At 37.1% G+C, this 23,636-nt stretch overlaps 2 protein-coding genes across 2 annotated transcripts; both read right to left on the reverse strand.

Moving 5' to 3' along the window:
• Window positions 1–241: 241 nt before the first annotated feature.
• Window positions 242–7,770, reverse strand: herpud1 (homocysteine-inducible, endoplasmic reticulum stress-inducible, ubiquitin-like domain member 1). Its single transcript, XM_073850397.1, has 8 exons — window positions 7,451–7,770; window positions 6,970–7,047; window positions 5,778–5,861; window positions 5,287–5,444; window positions 5,079–5,189; window positions 4,096–4,455; window positions 1,333–1,450; window positions 242–1,250 (listed from the first exon to the last, which is right to left on the reverse strand). Exons 1-8 carry the CDS (start codon window positions 7,604–7,606, stop codon window positions 1,086–1,088), a joined length of 1,230 nt encoding a protein of 409 aa, XP_073706498.1. The 5' UTR covers window positions 7,607–7,770; the 3' UTR covers window positions 242–1,085.
• A 1,855-nt stretch (window positions 7,771–9,625) lies between these two features.
• Window positions 9,626–23,152, reverse strand: slc12a3 (solute carrier family 12 member 3). The gene is made up of 26 exons (XM_073850875.1): window positions 22,904–23,152; window positions 22,666–22,788; window positions 20,495–20,570; window positions 20,223–20,318; window positions 19,920–20,059; window positions 19,678–19,788; window positions 19,485–19,596; window positions 19,224–19,354; window positions 19,037–19,121; window positions 18,278–18,432; window positions 17,024–17,131; window positions 16,758–16,881; window positions 16,560–16,661; window positions 16,118–16,273; window positions 15,852–15,951; window positions 15,580–15,691; window positions 13,235–13,372; window positions 13,010–13,116; window positions 12,668–12,750; window positions 12,509–12,595; window positions 12,329–12,430; window positions 12,130–12,241; window positions 11,038–11,124; window positions 10,800–10,935; window positions 10,641–10,708; window positions 9,626–10,493 (listed from the first exon to the last, which is right to left on the reverse strand). Exons 1-26 carry the CDS (start codon window positions 23,150–23,152, stop codon window positions 10,352–10,354), a joined length of 3,042 nt encoding a protein of 1,013 aa, XP_073706976.1. The 3' UTR covers window positions 9,626–10,351.
• Window positions 23,153–23,636: the final 484 nt, after the last annotated feature.

Genomic DNA, 23,636 nt, shown 5'->3' on the forward strand with positions numbered 1-23,636 from the left:
TTATTATATCACATTGTGAGTGTAGTCACAAACAGTGTAAGTCTTGCCCATAGGCACACTTTCGCGTTAAAGAATAAGGTGGACAGCTCAAGATAAAAATAAAATATATAAAAAAACAGAAAAAAAAAGAAAAATCCTTAAATAAAATTAAAAGAGAGGGAAAAAACATTACCCAAACAGAATTCAACACTCATTTATATTAGGCTTTTCAAAGAATGTCAAAGTGATGGAAACAAAGAAAGTAAGTAAGTGTTTTTATTTTTTTCAATTTCAGGTACAAAGAGGCTTATCCTTATGTTAAATCAAAACAATTTTTACATGAAATGACAGATGCTACAGTGTTGATAAATACCAGATTAAAAACATTTTACATCCCTCAGAACTATTACTCTTTTCATTTCTGTTCTCGTCTCTTGCAGGTACCAAAGTGCAGTTCCTTCATGTAAAGAAGATGCGAAATTCTAAGTGAAGCTCACTCGACTTCGTTTCATCCCGAGGTCAACAACAAACTCTTCGGTGCTCATTGAATTGCAAATTCTGCTCACAATACTTGAATGCATACCAAACCTCCTTCATAAATATTAACATTACTCATTTCACAGGTGGAGCACAATTTAAAAAAATAACATGTAAGCTATTTTACTTGCATAAACACCATTAGCTTGAAAGTGCCACAACTGCATTCTCCCAAGCACCCTCCATCTATTCATGCACTTAGAACAAAATCAATATATGGCCTTCGTTGTTCATCATACTAGAACCTTAATAGGATAATCCCATGAGTTTAATCCTTGGATCACTCATCGTGGAGCATTTCAAGAAAATGAAGCCCTGTTGACAGGAGCCTATATAAGAGGATCAGGCCAGGAGACCCATATCATTGCTTCCAGCCGTTACGGTTGTGGTTATCTAAAGTGCTGTGCAAAAAAATGTCCAGCAATATTTACAACTCCATGTCCAAGAGCTTGTCTATACACAATGTGCAACCATTGGTCACATAGCCAAAGGACTGGAAAGTGCTACCGTTCCTAGGACTTGTAGCCTTTGTTTAGAATGGAGTCCAATTGTGTCCGACATCTTCTGGATCAGTTTGCAACACCCTGTGGAGCCTCAGGTATCAGAGAAGCAAAAAAGGCTTTGAAAAACATCCAGGCTGTCCACAGGAAGGGTGGTCTAACCGGGGGAACAGGCACTGCCGTCATGGCGGGTTCAGCAACACGGGCGTCCTCCACTTCAGCAGGGGGCGGCACCTTCATGACAAAAGGAGAATAAATAAGCACATTCATGTCTTAAGCAAGTAAAACTAATTCTTAAACAGAAACTATGACTCACGGGGTCTGGATGTCTGTCCTCATTTTGGTTTTGTTGGTTCGGAATGACCTCTGGTTCTGGCTGATTGTGAGGCCTGGCTTGGGGTCTCCGTCTAAAAGGAAACCAGCCTGCTGTGTGTCTGAAAGACAGAAAAGGACCATTAGAATAGCTACAAAAAGACATTCAGGAACTCCATTTGCATTAAAAAGACACCATTTAGGTTAAAATAGCCAACTGTTAGTATGTAGTATTAGACTGTTTTTATGGCAGGTTGAGTCAAGTTTGTAACATGGAGGAGATAAGATCACACTGAACACCCTCGGATCAAGCTAATGATTGCTGGAGTGCTACGCACTAGTCGGCAGTGCTGCAACGTTTGCAGAGATAAAGTATCAGAAGTACTTTTTTACCAGTCTGAAACCCTCAGTTATAACAGCTGGAGATTAACAAAATGAATCCCAGAAGGCAGATGATCAGAGAGAACCCTGTGTCCTTCTGCTCATTTCTGCTTGCATAAACCACTCATTCCTTTCATATTGCTCAGGAATGTATGTGTGTGTGTTTGTACGCTGACAAATGGTGCAGAGCTTGAAGTTACATAACTCTGTGTAACTGTGTTTACAAACTTCATCAGGAACCTGTTTACAGATACCACATCTGCATTCTTTCAATGACATGGACAAAACAATGTATTGAAACACTCACACAGAGATACCCAAACTATAATTAAGTAGCACCACAATACATAACATATAGCAAAACCAAATAGTGTGATTCCTGAAGAGGTGCTTTACTTTTGTGAATCAATAATGTAGAGCACAGCCAGTGTAGTCCAATTCCCTAACAAATTACTCTTATAAACTGATTCTTTTTAGAGAACAAAACCATATAGCATGACCAGTGTGGTCCATTTCTCAAATAAATGATTCTTATGAACAGATTCTATTTAGTGAATCAAAACCATACAGCATGACCAGTATAGTCCAATTCCCCAACAAATGACACTTACAAACTGGTTCCTTATTTAGTAAATCACAAACATACAACACGACCAGTATAGTCCAATTCCCCAGCAAATGACTCTTACGAACTGGTTCTTTTTTTTTTTTTTTTTAGGATATCACAAACATACAACACGACCAGTATAGTCCAATTCCCTAACAAATTACTCTTATAAACTGATTCTTTTTAGAGAACAAAACCATATAGCATAACCAGCGTGGTCCATTTCTCAAATAAATGATTCTTATGAACAGATTCTTTTTAGTGAATCAAAACCATACAGCATGACCAGTATAGTCAAATTCCCAAACAAATGACTCTTACGAACTGGTTCTTTTTTTTCTTTTTCTTTTTAAGCATATCACAAACATACAACACGCCCAGTATAGTCCAATTCCCAAACAAATGACTCTTACAAACTGGTTCCTCATTTAGGAAATCACAAACATACAACACGACCAGTGCAGTCCAATTCCCCAGCAAATGACTCTTACGAACTGGTTCTGTTTTTTGTTTTTTTTTTAGGATATCACAAACATACAACACGACCAGTATAGTCCAATTCCCAAACAAATAACTCTTACGAACTGGTTCTGTTTTTAGGAAATCACAAACCTACAACACGACCAGTGTAGTCCAATTCCCCAACGAATGACTCTTTTGAACCGGTTCTTTTTTTTAGGAAATCAAAATCATACAGCACAACCTGTGCAGTCCATTTCCCCAGAAAATGACTCTTATGAACTGGTTCTTGTTAGTGAATCAAAAACACACAGCATGACAGGTGTAGTCCAATTCCCCAACAAATGACTAATAAACTAGTTCTTTTTAGTGAATCAAAAGCATACAGCATGACAGGTGTAGTCCAATTCCCCAACAAATGACTAATAAACTAGTTCTTTTTAGTGAATCAAAAACATACAGCATGACTGGTGTAGTCCAATTGCCCAACAAATGACTCTTTTGAACTGGTTCTTTTTTAGGTAATCACAAACATACAGCACAACCAGTGCAGTCCAATTCCCCAGAAAAACTAATGACCAATGACTAATAAACTTGTTATTTTTAGTGAATCAAAAACATACAATGTGACCAGTGTAGTCCAATTCCCGAACAAATGACTCTAATGAACAAGTTACTTAATATTTTCCATTTACAAAAAAACATTTGTTGTCAGCTTACAGGAACATAACCATAATTACACTAAAATAAAAGTACACAATGTGATTTTAGAAATCACAAACATACAGCACAACCAGTGTAGTCCAATATCCCAGCAAGCTGCTCTTAAGAACTGGTTCTTTTTTTTAAGAAATCACAAACATACAACACGACCAGTGCAGTCCAATTCCCCAGCAAATGACTCTTACGAACTGGTTCTTTTTTTTTTTTAGGATATCACAAACATACAACACGACCAGTATAGTCCAATATCCCAGCAAGCTGCTCTTAAGAACTGGTTCTTTTTTTAGGTAATCACAAACATACAGCATGACCAGTGCAGACCAATTCCTGAACAAATGACTCTAATATACTAGGTCTTTTTAGTAAATCAAAAACATACAACATGTCGGCGGCAATAGCTTTTTGGGCAGTGTGCCGACATATGATGCAAGTGTCCCGAGATCGAATCCCACCTTGTGGACTTTCCCCCGCCACCCCCGCCCCCAGTGTAGTCCAAATGCCAAACAAATGACTCTTATAAACTGGTAAAAACCTATAAAATGGCTCAAAAACCCTAATCACATGTTATTGAATATTTTGCGCTTGGTGTTAACTTACAGGTACATAATAACCAGGCTGCTCATGACCAGGATGAAGCGGCTCACGCTGGAATAGAAGTACACGATGCTCAGGAATACACCCAATCGGGATGCGGTGTACACCCAATCCAGCCAATCGCGGTTCATGTCCTCCTCGTCTTCCATCACAGGCCCACCCTGGGCATTCATTCGCAGATTCTGATTGGCTCCCTCTGGGTTGATGAATGCAGGACCTGGGGCATTCTGATTGGCTGGCAGGTCATTAATAGGGCCTTGATTGGGTAAAGCTGCAGGTACAGCAGCTTGATGAGGGCCAACAGGAAGTGAGGAAGCAGGGGCGGCCATTGGAGTGGAGGCGGCGGCTGCCATGGCAGCGTGACTGAAAAGACACATTTAGAAGGTTCAATCACAAAATGAACACCAGTGTAATACCAGAAACCAAATCATGAAATGGGTTTTTAATTCTGCAAAGGCTGTGATTAAATTAAATATATTCTGTGCAAAAATTCAGAATGCACATGGCAGTGTTCTTTTACATGTGAGCAGATCCTGATCCAGTGATTCACAACAGCTTTTTTTACATTAAATACTGTGAAAAATAACTTGAATAAAGTGCAGTAAACAGTAAAACAATTTACACTACAAACCAGTGTTTATAATAAAAATATTAAAATAATATGATAAGAAATTCCAGTTTGCAATATCAGGGAGGATAACAAGCTGTTTTGTACAGCTAAAAATAACTGGAAGTAAAACTGGAAGCTAAAAATATTGGTATTGCAATTTTACAGTTGTTATGTACAACTGGATTGCTTTATTACATAATATTTCTTAATGCTTTTTTTATTTTACAGGGAAATATTAGAATAGTAAATATTCATTTATTTAAAACTGGCCAAATCGTGAAGCCATACAAACAAGCATTTATCACAATTTGAAATCACAAAAATGTTCCACCCAAATTGTTCAGGCCTATACTATAGCCTATGTAGGGATACTTACTATTGCATGTAGTACTGTCGGGCATACATCTGCTGCAACCACAGGAGCTGTTGTGGACTGTAAAGGGAGTATGTTGGAAAGGCTGGGTGACTCATCGCTGCATTTACAGATCTGCAAACAAAGGTGAATGTGTAAATAACTAATACACATTAACATTCATACACTTTTAAGATTGAATTTTAATTTGAAGGAAAAGACAGGAACTCACGTAGACGTGTTAGCACTAGTGCCAGGCCAGGCAGCATGACCTCGCTGTCTAAGGCCGTCTGTGGAGGGTACGGAGGTCACGGATGGCCCTGGAGACTCTGAGCTTTGGCTAGCAGTTAGTGGGGAGGGCTGGGAACTCTGCTGGTGTGTTGATGTCTCCTACGCCAAAGATTTGAGAAAGAACATATTTGATTATTTAGTAGGAAGACCAGAACAGGTGCAAGAGACACTTCATTTGAAAACTGCTACAGCGTTTAGATTATGCAAACAAGGATGCAGAAAGGAACAGGAAGTCAGCAGCCGTGTGGTGATATCTCCACCCAACTGAAACAAGCACAGCCTTCCTGTAAGCTGATCAAATATACTGCCTTGAAGCTAAATTCAGGATGTGAAAGCTATAAATGAACTCAATGTCTGTTTTTACATGTTTTGCTAAATAAGTCCTGCCACATGGTGAAAGCCTTAAATAAATAGTAGATGAGAATAACATACCTTGGGTCTTGCTCCAAGTTGAGCAGCAGGCTGTGGTCTCATAGCACACACCAGGTGAAGAGTGGGATTGGTCTCTGAAGGAGCCTGTAGTGTTAAAAAAAGTGTTATTTTTCAGGTTTCTTTTGGGCAGAAGCATGTGGTAATGTCCTTTTTGAGGTGGCAAAGACATTCACCAACTGTCATTTTGTAAAAGAGAAAGCTTTGACAGATTGATAAATCACGTGACTGCCATATTGTTTTGATCTCAGAGCAAATCTGTGTCACTCGTTGATGGCAGTAAGTCTATCAGGTGACAGGCATTCAACATGTAACAATAAATGTCCTAGTTTCAAATTAACATCTCATGAAAGGTTACCAAGTGTCACTTCTCTAAACAGGTCTGAAATCGATCTGACTACAGCACATGGTAAGAGGCCTTTTATGTGGGTCCATCCATTTTTGCTTTGACATACAGTTAAGATCAAAGGTTTACATCCCCCTTTTGCAAAATGTTAATTACTTTACCAAAATATAAGGGATTCAAAAGACTCTCAGTGCATGGTTTCCTTCTGGAGTATTAGTGAGCGTTTGAACTGTAATACTGTTTGTTCTGTAATAGTTGCATATGAGTCCCTCAGTTGTCCTCAGTGTGAAAAGATGGATTTCAGTTAATCCAGTCATTGTTGGAAAGGGTTCAAACACACAAAAATGCTGGAAAACCAAAGAATTTGCGGGACCTGAAGGATTTTTCTGAAGAACAACAGGCAGTTTAACTGTTCAGGACTCATGAACAACTATCACTAAACAAAAAAACAAATCTGTGGATCATTCAGGTAAGAACACAGTATTAAGAATCAAGGAGATGTAAACTTTTGAACAGGGTAATTTTTATAAATTCAACTATTATTGTCTCTTGTGGACCATATGTAAACATCTTTCTATGTGAAATATCGTATTCAGGTCAGTACTAAATAAACAATAACATGCATTTTGTATGATCCCTTTTATTTTGGTAAAACTAACATTTTGCAGATTCTGAAAGGGGGACGTAAACTTTTGACCTCAACGGTACACAATGAATAAAACAGTATTGTTTTATACAGTGTTTGTTTTATTGTTTTGTCAACTTCAACTCAAAACTTTCAGTTTCACTAGGTCTATTGTTGAAGTCAATTGTCAACCCTGAAATAAACAGAAAGCATAAGTCCCTCACCTTTGAGAAAACATCTCTCAGAAGCAGGTTGTCCTGAAGCAGCTTGCCTGAGTAAATGAGTCTTTGGTCTTTCTCAGCCTGTGAAAATGAGTCCAAATGTCAAACATGGCTTATGAAGTCAGTTTACACAATTATATTTATCTTATGTGTGTACGAAGTAAAACATTTTTAGAAAAAATGCATTCAAAGGCATTCGGTTTCCACATGTATCTACTGAATTCGCTTCCATGTCATGAAACTAGCTACACAGCAGAGGAATAATGTGATAAATTATTACTTAACTAACAATACATAAGCTACCTAGACTTAGACTTATAGAGTGGAATTCATTTTGTTCATAGAGGGCAAATGATTGACAGTCGGTTATTTCCTGCTGCGTTCAGCCATACTGGCTGGCTTTGTGTTGTCTGTTGAGGAATGCTGACGGCTCGCTAGATGTAAACCGATATATATAGAAGACAAGAAATCAATCCAAACCTACCGGGTTGGTGGGATAAACCTTGGAGAGGTGACATTTGAGATCTTTCACGGTCCAGTCCACCCGAACTCCCTCGATCAGCTGATCGCCGTGAAACTGATTAGGCGTTTTAATGACCAGCGAGATCGTCTCTTTATCCGAGACCTGAGAATTTTCCATTTTCTTTCTTAGTCAAACCAACTAACGTTAGAACTGTATTAAGAAACGCATAAAATATCCACAACAATATTCGAAGATTTCCCCACTCGCTCAGTCAAAAGAAGGTAGCTTCCTGATTCAAGAAGTTTCGGGCTGGTCATAAAGCCATGAAGTATTTGCGTGTGTTGTTTCCAAACACACTGTGGCCTCCTCTGATTGGCTGAGACGGGCTCGTGTTCAGACGTGGAGCCTGTCCTGAAGCCCCACGCACTGCGCAAGCGCACTGATAAAAAGCCATCGGAATTTTTTTTTGTTGTGATTACATCAGATGGCTGTTATTTCAGTGTCCTGTGGTTTTACCTACAGTTTTACAGAAATATGAGGGTATGTTTCAGGATTCTAATATGTGTTCTAAGGTACTTTCTACGAATACGGTATTCTTTGTTGTACCAAGGCGTTTTAGAGGCTCAAAGTCCCATGTTTTTTTTTTTTTTGTTTTGAGACCAATGCCATAAACTTATCTTACAGGTACATTAGTTAACTTTCAGAACAAAAACTTACAGATAATGTACTCACCCCCTCGTCATCGAAGATGTTCATGTTTTTCTTCAGTCATAAACAAATTATGTTTTTTGAGGATTTCTCTCCATATAATGGACTTCTATGGTGCCCCCGAGTTTGAACTTGGAAATGCAGTTAAAATAAAGCTTCAAAGGGCTCTAAATGATCCCAGCCGAGGAAGAAGGTTCTTATCTAGTGAAACGATCGGTTATTTTCTAAAAACATTTAAAGTATATAAACTTTTTAATCTCTACACAGAGTACACACAGAGCTAGACAAGACAAACATTAGAGGTTAAAAAGTATATAAATTGTAATTATTATTATTTTTTTTAAATAACTGATTGTTTTGCTAGATAAGACCCTTCTTTCCTTGGCTGTGATCGTTTAGAGCCCTACTTCTGTGGGGGCAGCCGTGACCTAATGGTTAGAGAGTCGGACTTGTAACCCAAAGGTTGCGGGTTCAAGTCTCAGGTCCAGCAGGGATTGTCTGTGGGGAAGGTGAATAACCAGCACTCTCTCCACCCTCAATACCACGACTGAGGTGAGTCCCTTGAGCAAGGCACCGTACCCCCAACTGCTCCCCAGGTGCGTGTGTGTTCACTACTGTGTGTGTGTGTGTGTGCACTTGGATGGGTTAAATGCAGAGCACAAATTCCTAGTATGGGTCACCATACTTGGCCTCACTTCACTTCCTTTCCTTTTTTTTCCTTTTTAAAGCTGCATTTTGGAAGTTCAAACTCGGGGGCACCATAGAAGTCCATTATATGGAGAGAAATCCTGAAATGTTTTCCTCAAAAAACATCATTTCCTTACGACTGAAGAAAGAAAGACATGAACATCTTCAATATTTGGAGTATAAACTGCCAAAAGTTATACCAAATCAAGGAGAAGAGTGCAAAAAAACTGTCTGAGGTACAAAAGGCGTTTGTGGTTGGCCAAACTGAACCAGGATTTCCAGAGCAAGAATCTTGACTACATTTTGTTCTTATCATTTCTGGTCAGGTAGGTGAAATATTAGGCTAATATCTTAATTAATACTGCTCGTACGTATCTTTACCACCTATTAACTTCAGTTTGTCAAAATATTGCACCCTCTTGCAATCCTGCTTACTAAGTCCTTCTCTATATGATTTAGCAGTGTCCATACACTTTTTCTGTGGTTTAGACAGCATAATTTGGCAGAACAAAGTATTCAGTAGTATTCATCAATGTAATCCATGCTGTTGTTTACATCTGAGTATCGCATCTGGGCAAGTTACCAAATAGTGACTTAAGTGCAAAACCCTCTATAGTTGATGATTAATTGCAAGTTAAACATCTAATTTCAATGACTAAACAAATTATCTAGGTTTGCCTAAGTGCCATAAAGTAAAATAATAGTCTCAGAATTAACAGATTCAATACATAAGTACTAATTTATTAAATATTCAGTAATATTGTCATTAAAAAGAAAAAAAAAAGCTATACATATGCAAATTGTTCAATCACTGAACTAAGATAATCAGAATAAACAAAAATTTCTCTAACTTAAAAGAGTAGTTCACTTTCAGAATGTCAAAATTTACAGATAATGTACTCACTCCCTTGTCATCCAAGATGTTTATGACTTTCTTTAAGACATAAGGAAATTATGTTTTTTGAGTAAAACATTTCAGGATTTCTCACCATATAATGGACTTCTATGGTGCCCCCTAGTTTGAACTTCCAAAATGCAGCTTCAAAAGACCCTTCTTCCTCGACTGGGATCGTTTAAAGCCCTTTGAAGCTGCATTTAAACTGCATTTTGAAGTTGAAACTCGGGGGCACCATAGAAGTCCATTATATGGGAAGAAATCCTGAAATGTTTTCATCAAAAAACACCATTTCACAAGGGGGTGAGTACATTATCTGTAAATGTTTGTTCTGAAAGTGAACTACTCCTTTAATTTGTGGTTTTGAGAGGAGATTGTTTGAATACAGACTTGTTTGAATTATTACTTCTGGAGAAAGTGCGTAAGATCTAAATTAGCAAAAATACATATTTTTGAATATATATTGAAAAAAAGGTTAAACCAATTAAAACAAACACCCTATTATTATCAAAACAAGTATGAAACACAATTAGAAAGTATGTAAATCTGTCATCATTTTAACATGCCATGAACAAGAGTTTCTCTTCATCTGATGTAGGTGTGTGAACAGTTATGTCAAGAAAAGGTGACGTTTACTGGCAGTACATCGTCAGCACATTCTCCTGATTGCCTCGGACAAGGAGAACTGGAGGTCGAAGGTCACGTGACACAATCTCTAGCCAAGCCATGTAAAGGGCACTAGGACACGCCCCTCTTCGCCCAAGAGGCATCGTTCTGCCAAACAAAACAGAAAAGACAGAAAAATGACAGGTGATGTCAGAAACTCACAGGAACGCATATTTACCTTTTGTTGATCACTGTTTTGTTTTTATGTTATCTGAATGACAACATGCCACCACATCCTGTATGAATAACACTTACACAATGATCAGTGCAGCATCTCTTGAGTAATCTTGAATAACTTCATTCAGGCGTATTTGTCGGAGGGACTGCAGAAACATGAGACAAAAATGTTTTAAAAGATGATGCATGGCTTATAAAGAAAGTAGGTTATGTATCCGAACATTACATTTGAAATACCTTAGATCTAAACGTTTCCATTTCCTCATCAGTCACCATCCAGGAGAATTCCTTTGTCGTCTCATCGGCTTCTTGACAATCCTTTTGGACTGAACTTACTCTGTATGGTGCTATGAGATCTTCAAACCTTTTAATGCTGTTTCAGTAATTTGGGGAGAGAAATTAAAAAATAGTTTTCATATAGTTTAATAGTTCAGTGCATAACGTTATAACATGAATGGAATAAATAAAACTGTACTGCTCAGATTGTGGTTTTCCACTGATGTCTGGAAGGACTTGAATATCTTGGAAACCTAGACGGAATCTGCTGATCAGAGCTTTGAGCCTGTAAATTGACAAATGCAAGCACTTCTTAATGAACTTTGAAATTGTGAGAGGCAATTAAATACTGTTTGAAATACACTACCATTCAAAATTTTTAATGTTTTTTTTAAGTCTCTTCTTCTCATCAAGCCTGCATTTATTTGATCCAAAGTACAGCATATACAGTACATTTTTAAAATATTTTTACTATTTAAAATAACTGTTTTCTATTTGAATATATTTTAAAATGTAATTTATTCCTGTGATGTTAAAGCTAAATTTTTAGCATCATCACTCCAGTCACGTGATCCTTCAGAAATCATTGTAATATTCTGCTCATAAAGTATTATTATTATGTTGAAAACAGCTGAGTAGAATTTTTTTCAGGTTTCTTTGATGAATAGAAAGTTCAGAAGAGCAGTATTTATCTAAAACAGAATTTTTTTGTAGCATATTACTTTTGTAGCTTATTACTTCAGATAAATCTTTGGATCTTTCTATTCATTAAAAATAAAATGTACTCAACTTTTTTAAATACTCATAATAATAATACATGTTTCTTGAACAGCAAATCAGCATATTACAATTATTTCTGAAGGATCATGTGACACTGAAGACTGGAGTAATGATGCTGAAAATTCAGCTTTGATCACAGGAATAAATTATATTCAAATAGAAAACAGTTATTTTAAATAGTAAAAACATTTTAAAATTTTACAGTTTTTGCTGTACTTTGGATCAAATAAATGCAGGCTTGGTGAGAAAAATACAATTCTGACTGGCTTTGTAATAAAGATATTGAGATATTTAGTATATACACACACACACACACACACATATATATATATATATATATATATATATATATATATATATATATATATATATATATATATATATATACACACACACAAATATATACAAACCCGAACTTTTGGTATGAAATTTCTACATATAATATGTGTAATACGGACATGGTATTTTAAAGTTTTACCGCTAAAAGTTTTAAAATTAAGGTTATGCATACTCTTGTTTCTGCTCATCAACCTGTTGAGCATTCCCTCCAACAAACAACCTCACTTTGCATCTGCCCCAGCGCTTCTTACGGGTCAGGAGGTATGGCACTAATAGTGTCAGACCTGACAACACAATGAATTATTACGATTTTTTTATCACTATAAAACCTTTAAAAACTAACACATTATTTGTATATCAATGTAACTCACCCCCATCATCAGAGAGCCAATACACATCAATATACTTCTTTCCCTGTCTAGTCTGAAATACAGTGGTTGGCTGGGTTGCAGCCATTAGTTCCTCAGGATCCACTGCAACACATGAGATACAATTATTTTGGCTGAAAGATAAACAGCCATGATATAGTATTTAAGAGTTTGGATACACACGTGATATGTCGATTGTGGGTGGTGTAGTAGTGGTTGAGGTTCTTGTGTCAAGTCCTTGTTCAGTAGACGTCTCAAACCCTAAATTCACTATAGTGGAAGAACATTTCAGAAGGAATAATATACACAGAAAACTGTTAAAAGTTTTGAATTAGTCCATACCTTGTGCTTGCATCGTTCGACTTATGTCAAGACCCTCCTTCATCCGAAGAACACATACACCATATTGCAGGTCAAATGCATCGCTAAAAACATATGGATGGAACAGTCACATGCTTTGACTTTTCTACACTCTTAAAAATATAGGTTCTTTATTGGCATCAATGGTTCCATGAAGAACCTTGAACATCCATAGAACCTTTTAAATGGAGAAACGGTTCTTTATAGCGAAAAAAGGTTTGAAAGGTTCTTTAAAATGGTTCTTTTAAGAACTGTTCACTGAAATTTTCTTGAGGGAACCAAGAATGGTTCTTATATTGTATGATAATTGTATGATATACATACTGGAAAATTCCAATATAGTTGTCAATGTTGCTTGGTTGAGCTTTACGCCAATTCCTCTTAAATCCCATCACTAGGACATTAGGCTTCATCCGACCCAAACCCGTACTCTGGAATAGAAAAAATATCACAAACCGACATTACTAGACTCATTTTGGTGGTACACATTCATCAGAAATGCAAAGTGAAATAAATTATGTTTGTTTTAGGTTATAGAACATGTGTGACCTGCAGCAACATCTGTACGCCGACACGAAGGTCATCAGACACTACAGTGTGGTAGAAGGACTTTATGCGACGCTTGTCTAGCCATTTCAAATGAGTGCTGGTTTTGGCCGAGTCCCCTCCGCCAGGTGAGGGTCCACCCTGTCAACAACACACAGACAGTGAGAGAGAGAATTTGTGTTTGGGAGAAAATATTCAAGTTATTAAGTTGTTTAAAGATGGAAAGGATTTTTAAAACTGAGAAATACTGACAGTGATTAGAATAGTATTTTCAAAACATAAGTCATGAAGATGGTTGTGCAGTGGCACAAAGAGTTATTGTTACCTCATTCTGTAAACCTTGAAAAAAAAGAAAAATGTCCTTGACACATCCAAGAAACAATCAAATTGAAAAATGTTTCTAAATGTGTTCTGGCAATTAATAAGAATAATATTTCTGTAGGGTTTGCACACTATTTGAATCTCATTAAGTTAATGTTTTTAAACATTTTACATTTATTCCAAAATAATGACTCAAGGCAGTAACAATTTAAACAATATATTTAAACTATTATATTCAACTATTCTTTTCAATAGTTAACTATTATAGTTAATTATATATTAACTTTGAACTATTTTTAAATGACTTTTAGTCACAAGTCATCAAAGCTCTATAAATATTGGTCACAGACACAGAGATTTACTTTAAATTACACCAAGCTGATTACTCACTAATAACTCCCACACATCATGTTTTCATGCCATTTTAAGTCTTATTTTTATGTAATAATGTTACAGATTATTTTTAATTATGTGAGTTGTTTACTTTTTTAAATTAATCTTTCCATTAACGCCATAATATTGTTCATTCAGACTGATTTGTGATTCATCACATTAATCAATCTCAGCCGAGCCGAACATAGTCATATCCAATCATATCGCGATGGAGGCATTGCCTTTTCTCACGTGACTTTCCCCCATTCATTCTCAAATACCCCCCACCAAACTCAACATATGCTTTAGGGCAGTGTTTCCCAAACTTTTTTTCTGGGGACCCACATTTTAAAGTCGATAAATCCTTGTGACCCAATAAACATTAGGCCCATATAGTTCATATATCACGAAGATAATTTATGCATTAACAAAATATGTATGACCATTTTTAAGGTCATGCTTCCACTTAACTATTTAAAAGAGATACAGATATTTGACAAAGCACATTTTTTTTTTAATTTAAGTAAAATGCAGATTTACAGAAAATGCTGTTTACCACAAACACAATATTTATTTTGATTTCAAATCCAAAAGTGCTTTTTCAGCATTGTGATCCTCATTTATCACAGTTAACTAATACAATAACAGACATATTCACGTTTAAATTCAATAAAAAACAACGTATTATTCAATGCACTTGACTTCTAGATTTGTATATTAAGTTGCTCAAGCAAGTTGCAACACATGTAAACACAACATAGGGAAGCTTTAGCTTCCTTTTCTAATTGAAATTGGACTTTCAAAAATATTTTAATTAAAACTTACCACAGACAGAAACAGTCGGCTCTCATGCTTTTCTTTCGCACTAAATCTTTATTAAAATCAATCCTTAAAAGAACTTTTCTACCTGGACAAGTGCAGGTATTATGTTGCCTTTTTCTTTAAAACTGCACTTTTCCTTATTTTAAACCTAGCCAAAAAGCCACGTGTTGACTGTGAAACAGTGGACTTCATTTAGATGCATTTATGTGACATTTTCGTGTCAATACATGTTCATTTTTACAGCGAACAATGCGCTGTCACTTTAATTCAGCACATGCAGCGCTTGCAGCACAGCAAAAAATAGACTCTGCCGAAACGATCGCTGCTCTGCTGCAAACGCACTGCTTCTGGGACGTACTGCCGGACAGCAACCGCGTGCAGTGTGAACGCTCCAATCCGTTAAATGGGTGTGGGAAAAAAATACGCAACGCATACGCACTGCAGACGGAGTATGACACAGGCGATGCAGAGCGCAGCTAAAGAACAACAACAACAAAAGAAAGCAGAAAACGACGAGCTCCCTCGTGCGGCTAATAGGTGAACTACACATATAAATTTTAATCAAGAGTATATAGCGCACTGAAAAATAGTGCTCGACTTGGCGACCCATACAAAATCTCCTGCGACCCACTTGTGGGTCGGGACCCCGCCTTTGGGAATGACTGCTTTAGGGGGTCTGTTAAAACACAATGGGCTCAGGGGAGGCGAGAGAGACGCAGACTCCCGCTGTAACTTTACCTGCTGGTGTCACTGTTGGACAATGTTTCTATAGAAAAACGAGTGAATTATTTTGAGGAGAATATATGTATGAATGTTTCTATGCATAGACTCACTCCTATGACATTTGCACATATCATCAGGCTCTGGTTCTTGGTGAAGGTGCTGATTAAATCCACTAGGGAAGGACGCATACAGGGAGGCCCACTGAGGACCAAACACTGTGGCCTGAGAAAAAGAACAGATGGAAAAATTAGGACACAGGAAGAAATGGCAGAAGCAGGAATAGAAACACAATTCAGGATCTAAACACAAATGGAACATTTTCAAAGGAGCTGAATGGAAAAAAAATTTAAGATACATGATTGGTGGACATAATGTTAATTACCTGTAATTTTTTATATGGTCTTCCACTTGGTTAAGACCTACACACTGAGACAGTGCCATGTTATATGAACTGGCTTGCATTGATGAACCCCAGTTGACATCTGAAATGTGCAAAAGCAAATAATAGCACTAAGCACATAATTTAAAGGTTGGTAGTATTATTTGGGTCAAGCTGAAATGCTCGATGGAATAATATGAGCTTCGTGAGACAAATTATTTCTGACAAAGACTCGTGTCCACCAGCTATAAAGAGTGTAGGTGTCTTACTGGGTTTCTTATACAGCACATATCCCAGCAGGAAGATGACTATGCCGATGGCTATAAGAGCAGCCCACCAGGTTAGGAGAAACATGATGATCACAGACACCACTGCTCCGAGCAAAGACAACCACTTGCTATAAAATCGAAAAGTTGGACGCCAGCCTGCTCACACACAAGGAAAATGAGAAAAGCTTCAGTGAGCATGAATATGGCTATTTTGAGACCTGGGAATTTACAGTAGCATGCAGCTTAATGAGAATACAAATGGCTATAACAGAGTATTCAAATTATTTCCGCAAAGCATATTTTGTTTGCATTTGTCATGTTATCACATAAGAAAACACCCCTGCGGTGGTTACAGCATGCACCATTAAACCTATTAGTAAACCACTATTAGAATTGCTTCATAAAATGTTAGCTAAACCCATTGTGGCTTGATGTAGCTTACCTGGCGAGTTAGTGATGGAGGCATGGAAGCAGCTGAAGTTGATGAGGGCGTAGGAGCAGAGGAAGAAGTTGGAGATGATGGGAGCAATGGTGTTTAACTCAGCTGAAATATAAGTTACAACATTTGTATGTCGGAACATTTGCCTTTTTAAGAGCATTCAAAACTTGCATGGGAAAATGTTGATGTTTGGTGGTTTACCAATAAGAATAAAGCATATAGCGATGACGTAGGCTAGCAGATAGCTTCTCAGTGGTTCATTATTCTTCCCATAACTTTTCCCGAAGAATCCAATGCCTGGATACAGCTTGTCCTTACAAAGGCACTATGAAGAGAAAAGAGTTGGAAGGAAACAAGAAGGAGAATGGATGGGAGTTAAGAAGAATGTTTAAATTAGTAAATAACACTTAAGATTGTTTAGCACTCTATCATGGAGGTATGAAGATGTTCATGGGCTCATTTATTACCTGGAAGACCTTAGGAGCAGATACCAGACAGGCCAGGGCTGAGGAAAGAGTGGCTCCAAAAATGCCAGCACTGATCAGAGGACCACACGCTGACACCAGGCTCATACTCTGAAGTGATATATGACAGAAGAACATATAATTTTTATTAACCTTCTGGTATTCCTCAATCATCATTTGATGAACGATGCATAAATAATGTTTTTGTACTAGCAAATTTGTGAACATAATTGAAGATCAGATTTAGAACAAACATTCAATGAACGTTACTACAAGAACATTTATTCATAACTTGGGGTAACCCTGGCCAGAATGTTTTTAGAACGTTCCCTGTTAGATGGGTACATACAATATCAAAGATTTGTAGATTGTATCTAAAAAACAATAGCTCTGTTTTTTTATATTTTTTATTTCTCATTGTATTTCATTGTATTTACCAACCCAGCTGCAGTTTGTATATATTTTATTAATTGACCCTTCACAGTTGACTGACAGGCAGTCTGACCAATCATAAAGCCGAACCTGCCATTTTTGTCCGTCAGACAAACCAGACCGGACAGCAACACTGGTGGACTTGAACTTAAAAAATGATGTGTATTGACGTCTTTCCATGGTTGAAATAAGATACCTTCTGGTGTTCATTCATGTTTATTTCATGCTATAACTACTAGTAAAGAGGAAGAGATGATTGGTTCACATGCTGCTTGAACTGAGGGGCTACAGTGATCTGTCACGACACATTAAAGAGCAACAAAAAGGTATTTATTGTTTGAATTTCTTAAAAAAATGACAAAATTTAAAAGTTGAGACTTTGTTTCATATCAGAAGTAACCTGCTCTGTCTTGTCTGACAACTGTGTTTAAAATATGTAAAATGGCAAATTCGTAAGAATTTGTATGAAGGACTAACCCTAACCCGCCCCCAAACTTATCCCTCAAAGAAATCATACAAAATTGCATGTGTGAGGTCATATGAATTTGTGCCAATTAGCCACCATGTAAAATACATACAAATTGGTCTTGAGATAGTGTTTCTATTTCATATTATGGTGGTCATTTTTGCACTTTAAATATCACAAATGAGCCTATATTTTAAGATCCTTTAGCCTTTTCTAATCATGTCCACCAACATTTTCAGTTCAAAATGACCTACGACCATCAGATGGTTAATAATGTGTTATACAATATTTAGAAGACATATTTTTACATGTTTTTAATTAACAACCCTACTCAATGACCATTTAGGCATAAAAGTCACCTGGTAATAATTGCTGAGTCCAAAGGGGCAGGTCCTGTTGGTCATACATTCAGTGAAGTTCCATCCATAGTTACAGCCCACTCCCAAGCACTCCCCAGACAAAGATGACACAGTGTCATTTATATAACCAGAAGCATCACGTAAAACACAGGAGCCTAGAGTGCATTTAAAGAAAACAACAGGGAAATAACATGGCTGTAAGTGTATGATACAGTGGACCTCATTTGCAATTTTTGTACAATTTGACAATCTTAAAGGGATAGCTCACCCAAAAATGAAAATTCTATTAATAAGTACTCACTCACATGTCTTTCCAAATCTGTAAGACCTTCGGAAGATCTTTCGTAAGATCTTCGGAACACAAATTGAGATATTTTTGATTAAATTAAAGAGCTTTCTGAGACTGCATAGACTACCATGCAACTACCATGTTCAAGGCTGAAAAAGGTAGTGACAAATTAAAATAGACCATGTGACATCAGTGGTTTAACTGTAATTGTATGACGCTATCAGAGTACTTTTTTCTTCTTTTCCCTGTCGGATTTCATCAAAAACATCTTAATTTGTGTTCTAAAGATCGACTAAGGTCTTCTGGGTTTGGAATAACATGAGGGTAAATAATGACACAATTTTCATTTTTGGGTGGACTATCCCTTTACCGAGACATATATAAAAAAGACCCACATAAATGAAAAGGAAGCAATAAAAAAATAATCAACATGCATTATCATGGACTTGGTAAGCATTTCTGATACTCACCAATAGTAGCTGAGATAATGAGATACGACACAGTGGTCCAAAAAATGGCCAACATTGTACCACGAGGTATAGCAACATTTGGATCCTATGGGAGGTAGTGTGAACAAGCTTTTAGAGGCTTGAGTTCGCACAAATAAAAAATCTTTTTATTGGAAGAAACATCACTAAGACCGGGAACTCTACTTGCCTTTAGATCTCCAGAGATATTAGCCCCCGCAAGGATGCCTGTAGCTGAGGGGAAGAAGATGGAAAACATGCCAAAGAAACTGCCCTCCGGTCCGCGCCAGTCGGGCACAAAGTTTGTCGCAAAAATATCAGCTATTGGACACAAATTGAGACACTTTATGAGGAACATATGGTAACGTAATCTCACTAGCAATGGGAAAATGAGGATAAAGTGTTATTACTAGCACATTTGTGCAACATATTGACTACATTGCTCTCTGACCTTGGTAACTGAAAAATCCTTTGGCTTGCTTCTGTGGAGTGGCTGGCATGATGGTTCCCACAATGTAACTGGCAAAGGAGACCATGATGACAAAAAAGAACAAGACCTGGGCCTGGGAGAAGAACAAAATCAGTGCAAACTAGGTGCTGAACCAGACAAAACTGCTTAAAATCACTCTGTTTGAGGAACATACCTTGGACTCCCATTCCATTCCAGCCATTGAGATGGCCAGCAGACAGGTGACAGTTATCACTCCAATGATACGGATATCATTTAGTCGGTCTACCATGCTAACCTCACTCTCCTGATGAGCATCAGAAAAAATGTGTCAAAATCATGGTTCAAATGTGTTCCATGTAAGAAAAATATATGGGAAAACAGTCAATTATGATGGTAAATAATTTTTTTTCTGGTATACTAGTCCATATTACCCACCTGCATGAGCGCCTGTACTGTTTCAGCAAAGCCTACAGTGTGCATGGCTACAGCTACTGCATTAGCAAAAGCAAATATAAGCCCAATCGAGCCTCCTAGTTCTGGACCCAAACTTCGAGAGATCAGAAAGTATGTTCCACCTGGAGAGAAATACAAAGAATACAAAAATATCAGTGGTGATATCTAATGTTAATTAAATAACATGCCTATGCAATATTGCATCCAAGTAAGATGTCTGATTATGGCTTTTTTAATTATATTAGTCAAATCTATTCAGCATATACATGTAATGTTAATCTTTACCTCCTTTAACCTTTCCATTAGTGGCAATGGCCGATGTGGACAAGCCAGTGATGCCCGTAATAGAAGAGGAAACCAAGATGATAATCCAAGTCAAACCTTTAATGTGAATAGGAACATGTTCATTTTAATAGGAATGCTTGCAAAAGCGCTGACACACAAGTATATATTATAGCGATACGTAACTTAACAGCCCCAAAGGGTTTTACAAAAGGAGGGAATTTATCAGTAAAACACACAGAGATCAAAACATAAAACAACAGAGTCTGACATACCAATCCCAGCCTGAGCTGTGATCCAGGGAAGCCTCAGGTACAGAATAACACCCCAGATATTCAGCATACAGCGAATCTACAGGGAATACAGATAGAATACAGTGTCAGCTCAAACAGAATCCACTTAGAGGAACACAAATGCTGTCTGCTTCACTTTTATTTAGATGTTTGAAGTATATTTGTACCCATATGCAGAGAAACACTTAAAGTACCTGTAAATCAATGTTCTGAGTTTGTCACACTACAGAAACGTGTTGTAAACCACCCAGCCAAAATTGAATGATAAAACTGCCAAATAAATAAAATAAGTTATCCAAATCTTGAAAAAGCAGTATCTCAAGCTCTCAAATGCTAGGGGCGTGTCCACTGTCAGTGCCAAAACCATGCCCACTCGCGACAAAGCTGTCATCTCTCTCAACTGCCGAATACCGTTACAACCTGAATGGATGCTCCCTCCAGCAGATTCATTGGATTAGCTATACAACAGCTAATGTGCATTCATGTGTCGAAGGCATAGCTAGCTAGCAAACTGTAGGCTGTAGTAAATAACAGTAATGACAGTAACTCGCAATTGATAAATAATAAACAAAAGTTTGAGTGCCTCATCGAGACATGATTCCAGCCCTGCTGATGTTTAAAGGTCTAACTCTACTACAAACACATATTTCACAGCCTGTAACTTAACATTACAGTTGTAACATGCTTTCAGCAATACATTTCTAACATATATTATGTGTTTAGAAACAATTCTCTGAATTGCCTATACACAGACATAGAATGTGTTAATGGCTTTGCAATATAACAAAATATTTCTCTTCTTTTAACAGTATTTTGTATATAAGTAATATGAAATTTTTATAGGCATGTCTTACATATCTTTATTATACATAAGAAATAAAACAATAGCACAAAAAACATTTTCCAAGCTAAATGTTTACAAAAACAGGCTTGTGAGGTTTAAAATGTTAAAACAAAAAAAATATTGTTCAAACTTAAGGCAGCTTCTGGACACTTTGTGAGTGTCAGATTTAAGTAGAACATGTTAATAGTGTAAACTTGAAATCTGACTTCACATTTCCAAAAATGGGGGCTTAAAACGTTAATTTGTTTTTAAGATGGGGTTAAGTATGTTTTTTGTTTGTTTGTTTGTTTAGTGATAGTTGTTCATGAGTCCCTTGTTTATCCTGAAAAGTTTAACTGCCTGCTGGTCCCACAAATTCAGCATTTTTGTGTATTTGAACCCTTTCCAACAATGACTGTATGATTTTGAGATTCATCCTTTCACACTGAGGACAACTGAGGGACTCATATGACACTATTACAGAAGGTTCAAACACTAACTGATGCTTCAGAAGGAAACATGATGCATTAAGAGCTGGGGGGTGAAAACTTGTTGAATTTGAATATCAGGGTAAATTTAACTTCTTTTTTCTTCTGGGAAACCTGTAAGTATCTTCTGTAGCTTCTAAAGGGCAGTTCTAAATTAAAAAAATATGATATTTAGGCAAAATAAGAAAAATGCCCACATCTTCATTTTGTTCAAAAGTTTTCACCTTAGCTCTTAATGAATCGTTTTTCCCTCTAGAGCATCAGTGAGCCTATTTGTAATAGTTGCATATGAGTTCCTCAGTTGTCCTCAATGTGAAAAGATAGATCTCAAAATCATACAGTTATCGTTGGAAAGGGTTCAAATTCACAAAAACGCTAAAAACCCAAAGAATTTGTGGAACCTGAAAGATTTATCTGAATAACAGTGAGCAGTTTAACGGTTCAGGACAAACAAGGGACTTATGAACAACTATAACTAAACAAAAAAGCACAGCTGTGGATCATTCAGGTCACAACACAGTATTCCAGTGTATGAAAACTTTTGAACAGGGTCATTTTTATAAATTATTTTCTCCTGTGGGCTATATATAAATGTCTTTTATGTGAAATAACTTATTCAGGTAAGTACTAAATAAAACATAACATGCATTTTGGATGATTCCTCTCATTTTGGTAAAATAATTAACATTTTGCAGATTCTGCAAGGTGTATGTAAACTTTTGACTTCAACTGTATGTTTTGTTTTTAACTCTTTTTAACCTTTTTTAAGGGTAGCCCCAAATATTGTTTGGGATTACTGTATTTTTATATCATTTACACATCTGATTTGTAATCTTCCTTACCATGACACCCTGAGCCCATCCAAAGCGGGTCGGTTCTGGAGGAGGTTCTATGGGTTCATCTTCATCCGGACTCTGTTTGTCCACACTTGACTCCTCATACAGAGGAGGTGGAGAAGGGTCGTCCTGAAAGAAAACTTAAATGAGCTAGTGGCTAAATCGTAAACTATCAATGTTTTGTTTTGTTTTTGTTAATTAGTTCATTTCTGAGGAAAAAAGTTTAGTTTAATGTCATTCCTACCTGTGGGTTGGAGTGCAGCTGAAAGAGAGAAGGTCTTGACTTCTTTGCTCTCCCAAAAATCTCTGTGTTGGTATAGAAGTCATAACTCGGCGGAGTATCCAACGTGTCATATCCAGAAAAGACGCCAGAGCTGCGGGAGGCCACGCTGTCGGTATCATAACTGCTACATCCCCCCAAACTGAATTTGCGGTCATCTCCATTGCTCAACGAAGAGACTGAGAAAGGGCTTCTGGCGGATGTGAAGTTCATCCCGTCATTGGCCTGCAGTACCTCCAACACAATTGAATCAATAGCCGTCTGAGTAAAGCGAGGGCTTGATCTGAAGGGTTATATTATACCTGAGCCGGAAGGAACCATTTATCAATGTATAATTATTGTGAGAACATATTCAGGAGCTTTTGTAACGGTCATTAATTCCTAATTGTTGCTGCAGGGCCTGTAGCTTGTACTGGGGCTTGTAAACATCATCAGTACATGTAATGACTCAGATCTCAGGTCAGATATCCTTGACATCGGTACTCAAGGACAACTGCAAGTTTTGAGAGGCCTGTGTCATGCATACGAATATATTATGAATATCTCTAGGAAAAGAATGTAGTCTGCTTATTTAACTGAGAGATTTATTTAAATATTTGATTTTATTAGGTAAGTTTGATCGTTTATTTATTTATTTTGATCTGATAGCAATCAGGACAATGACTTCTTTGGTTGAGATACCAATGGGCAACAGTTT

This window comes from Garra rufa, chromosome 11, assembly GCF_049309525.1.
Source record: "Garra rufa chromosome 11, GarRuf1.0, whole genome shotgun sequence".
NCBI classification, from domain to species: Eukaryota; Metazoa; Chordata; class Actinopteri; order Cypriniformes; family Cyprinidae; genus Garra; species Garra rufa.

What these genes read in the sequence shown, in the direction of transcription:
- herpud1 (XM_073850397.1), bottom strand. Translation starts at nt 7,606, where the DNA reads ATGGAAAATTCTCAGGTCTCGGATAAAGAGACGATCTCGCTGGTCATT. An exon ending in CGACAGTACTACATGCAATA is followed by an intron (nt 4,456 to 5,078) that starts GTAAGTATCCCT and finishes GTGTCTTTTCAG; the next exon opens with TCACGCTGCCATGGCAGCCG. An exon ending in AGCCTGGTTATTATGTACCT is followed by an intron (nt 1,451 to 4,095) that starts GTAAGTTAACAC and finishes TCTGTCTTTCAG; the next exon opens with ACACACAGCAGGCTGGTTTC.
- slc12a3 (XM_073850875.1), bottom strand. Translation starts at nt 23,152, where the DNA reads ATGAACTTCACATCCGCCAGAAGCCCTTTCTCAGTCTCTTCGTTGAGC. An exon ending in CACAGCTCAGGCTGGGATTG is followed by an intron (nt 20,319 to 20,494) that starts GTATGTCAGACT and finishes TTCACATTAAAG; the next exon opens with GTTTGACTTGGATTATCATC. An exon ending in TATGTGCAAATGTCATAGGA is followed by an intron (nt 13,373 to 15,579) that starts GTGAGTCTATGC and finishes TGTTGTTGACAG; the next exon opens with GGTGGACCCTCACCTGGCGG.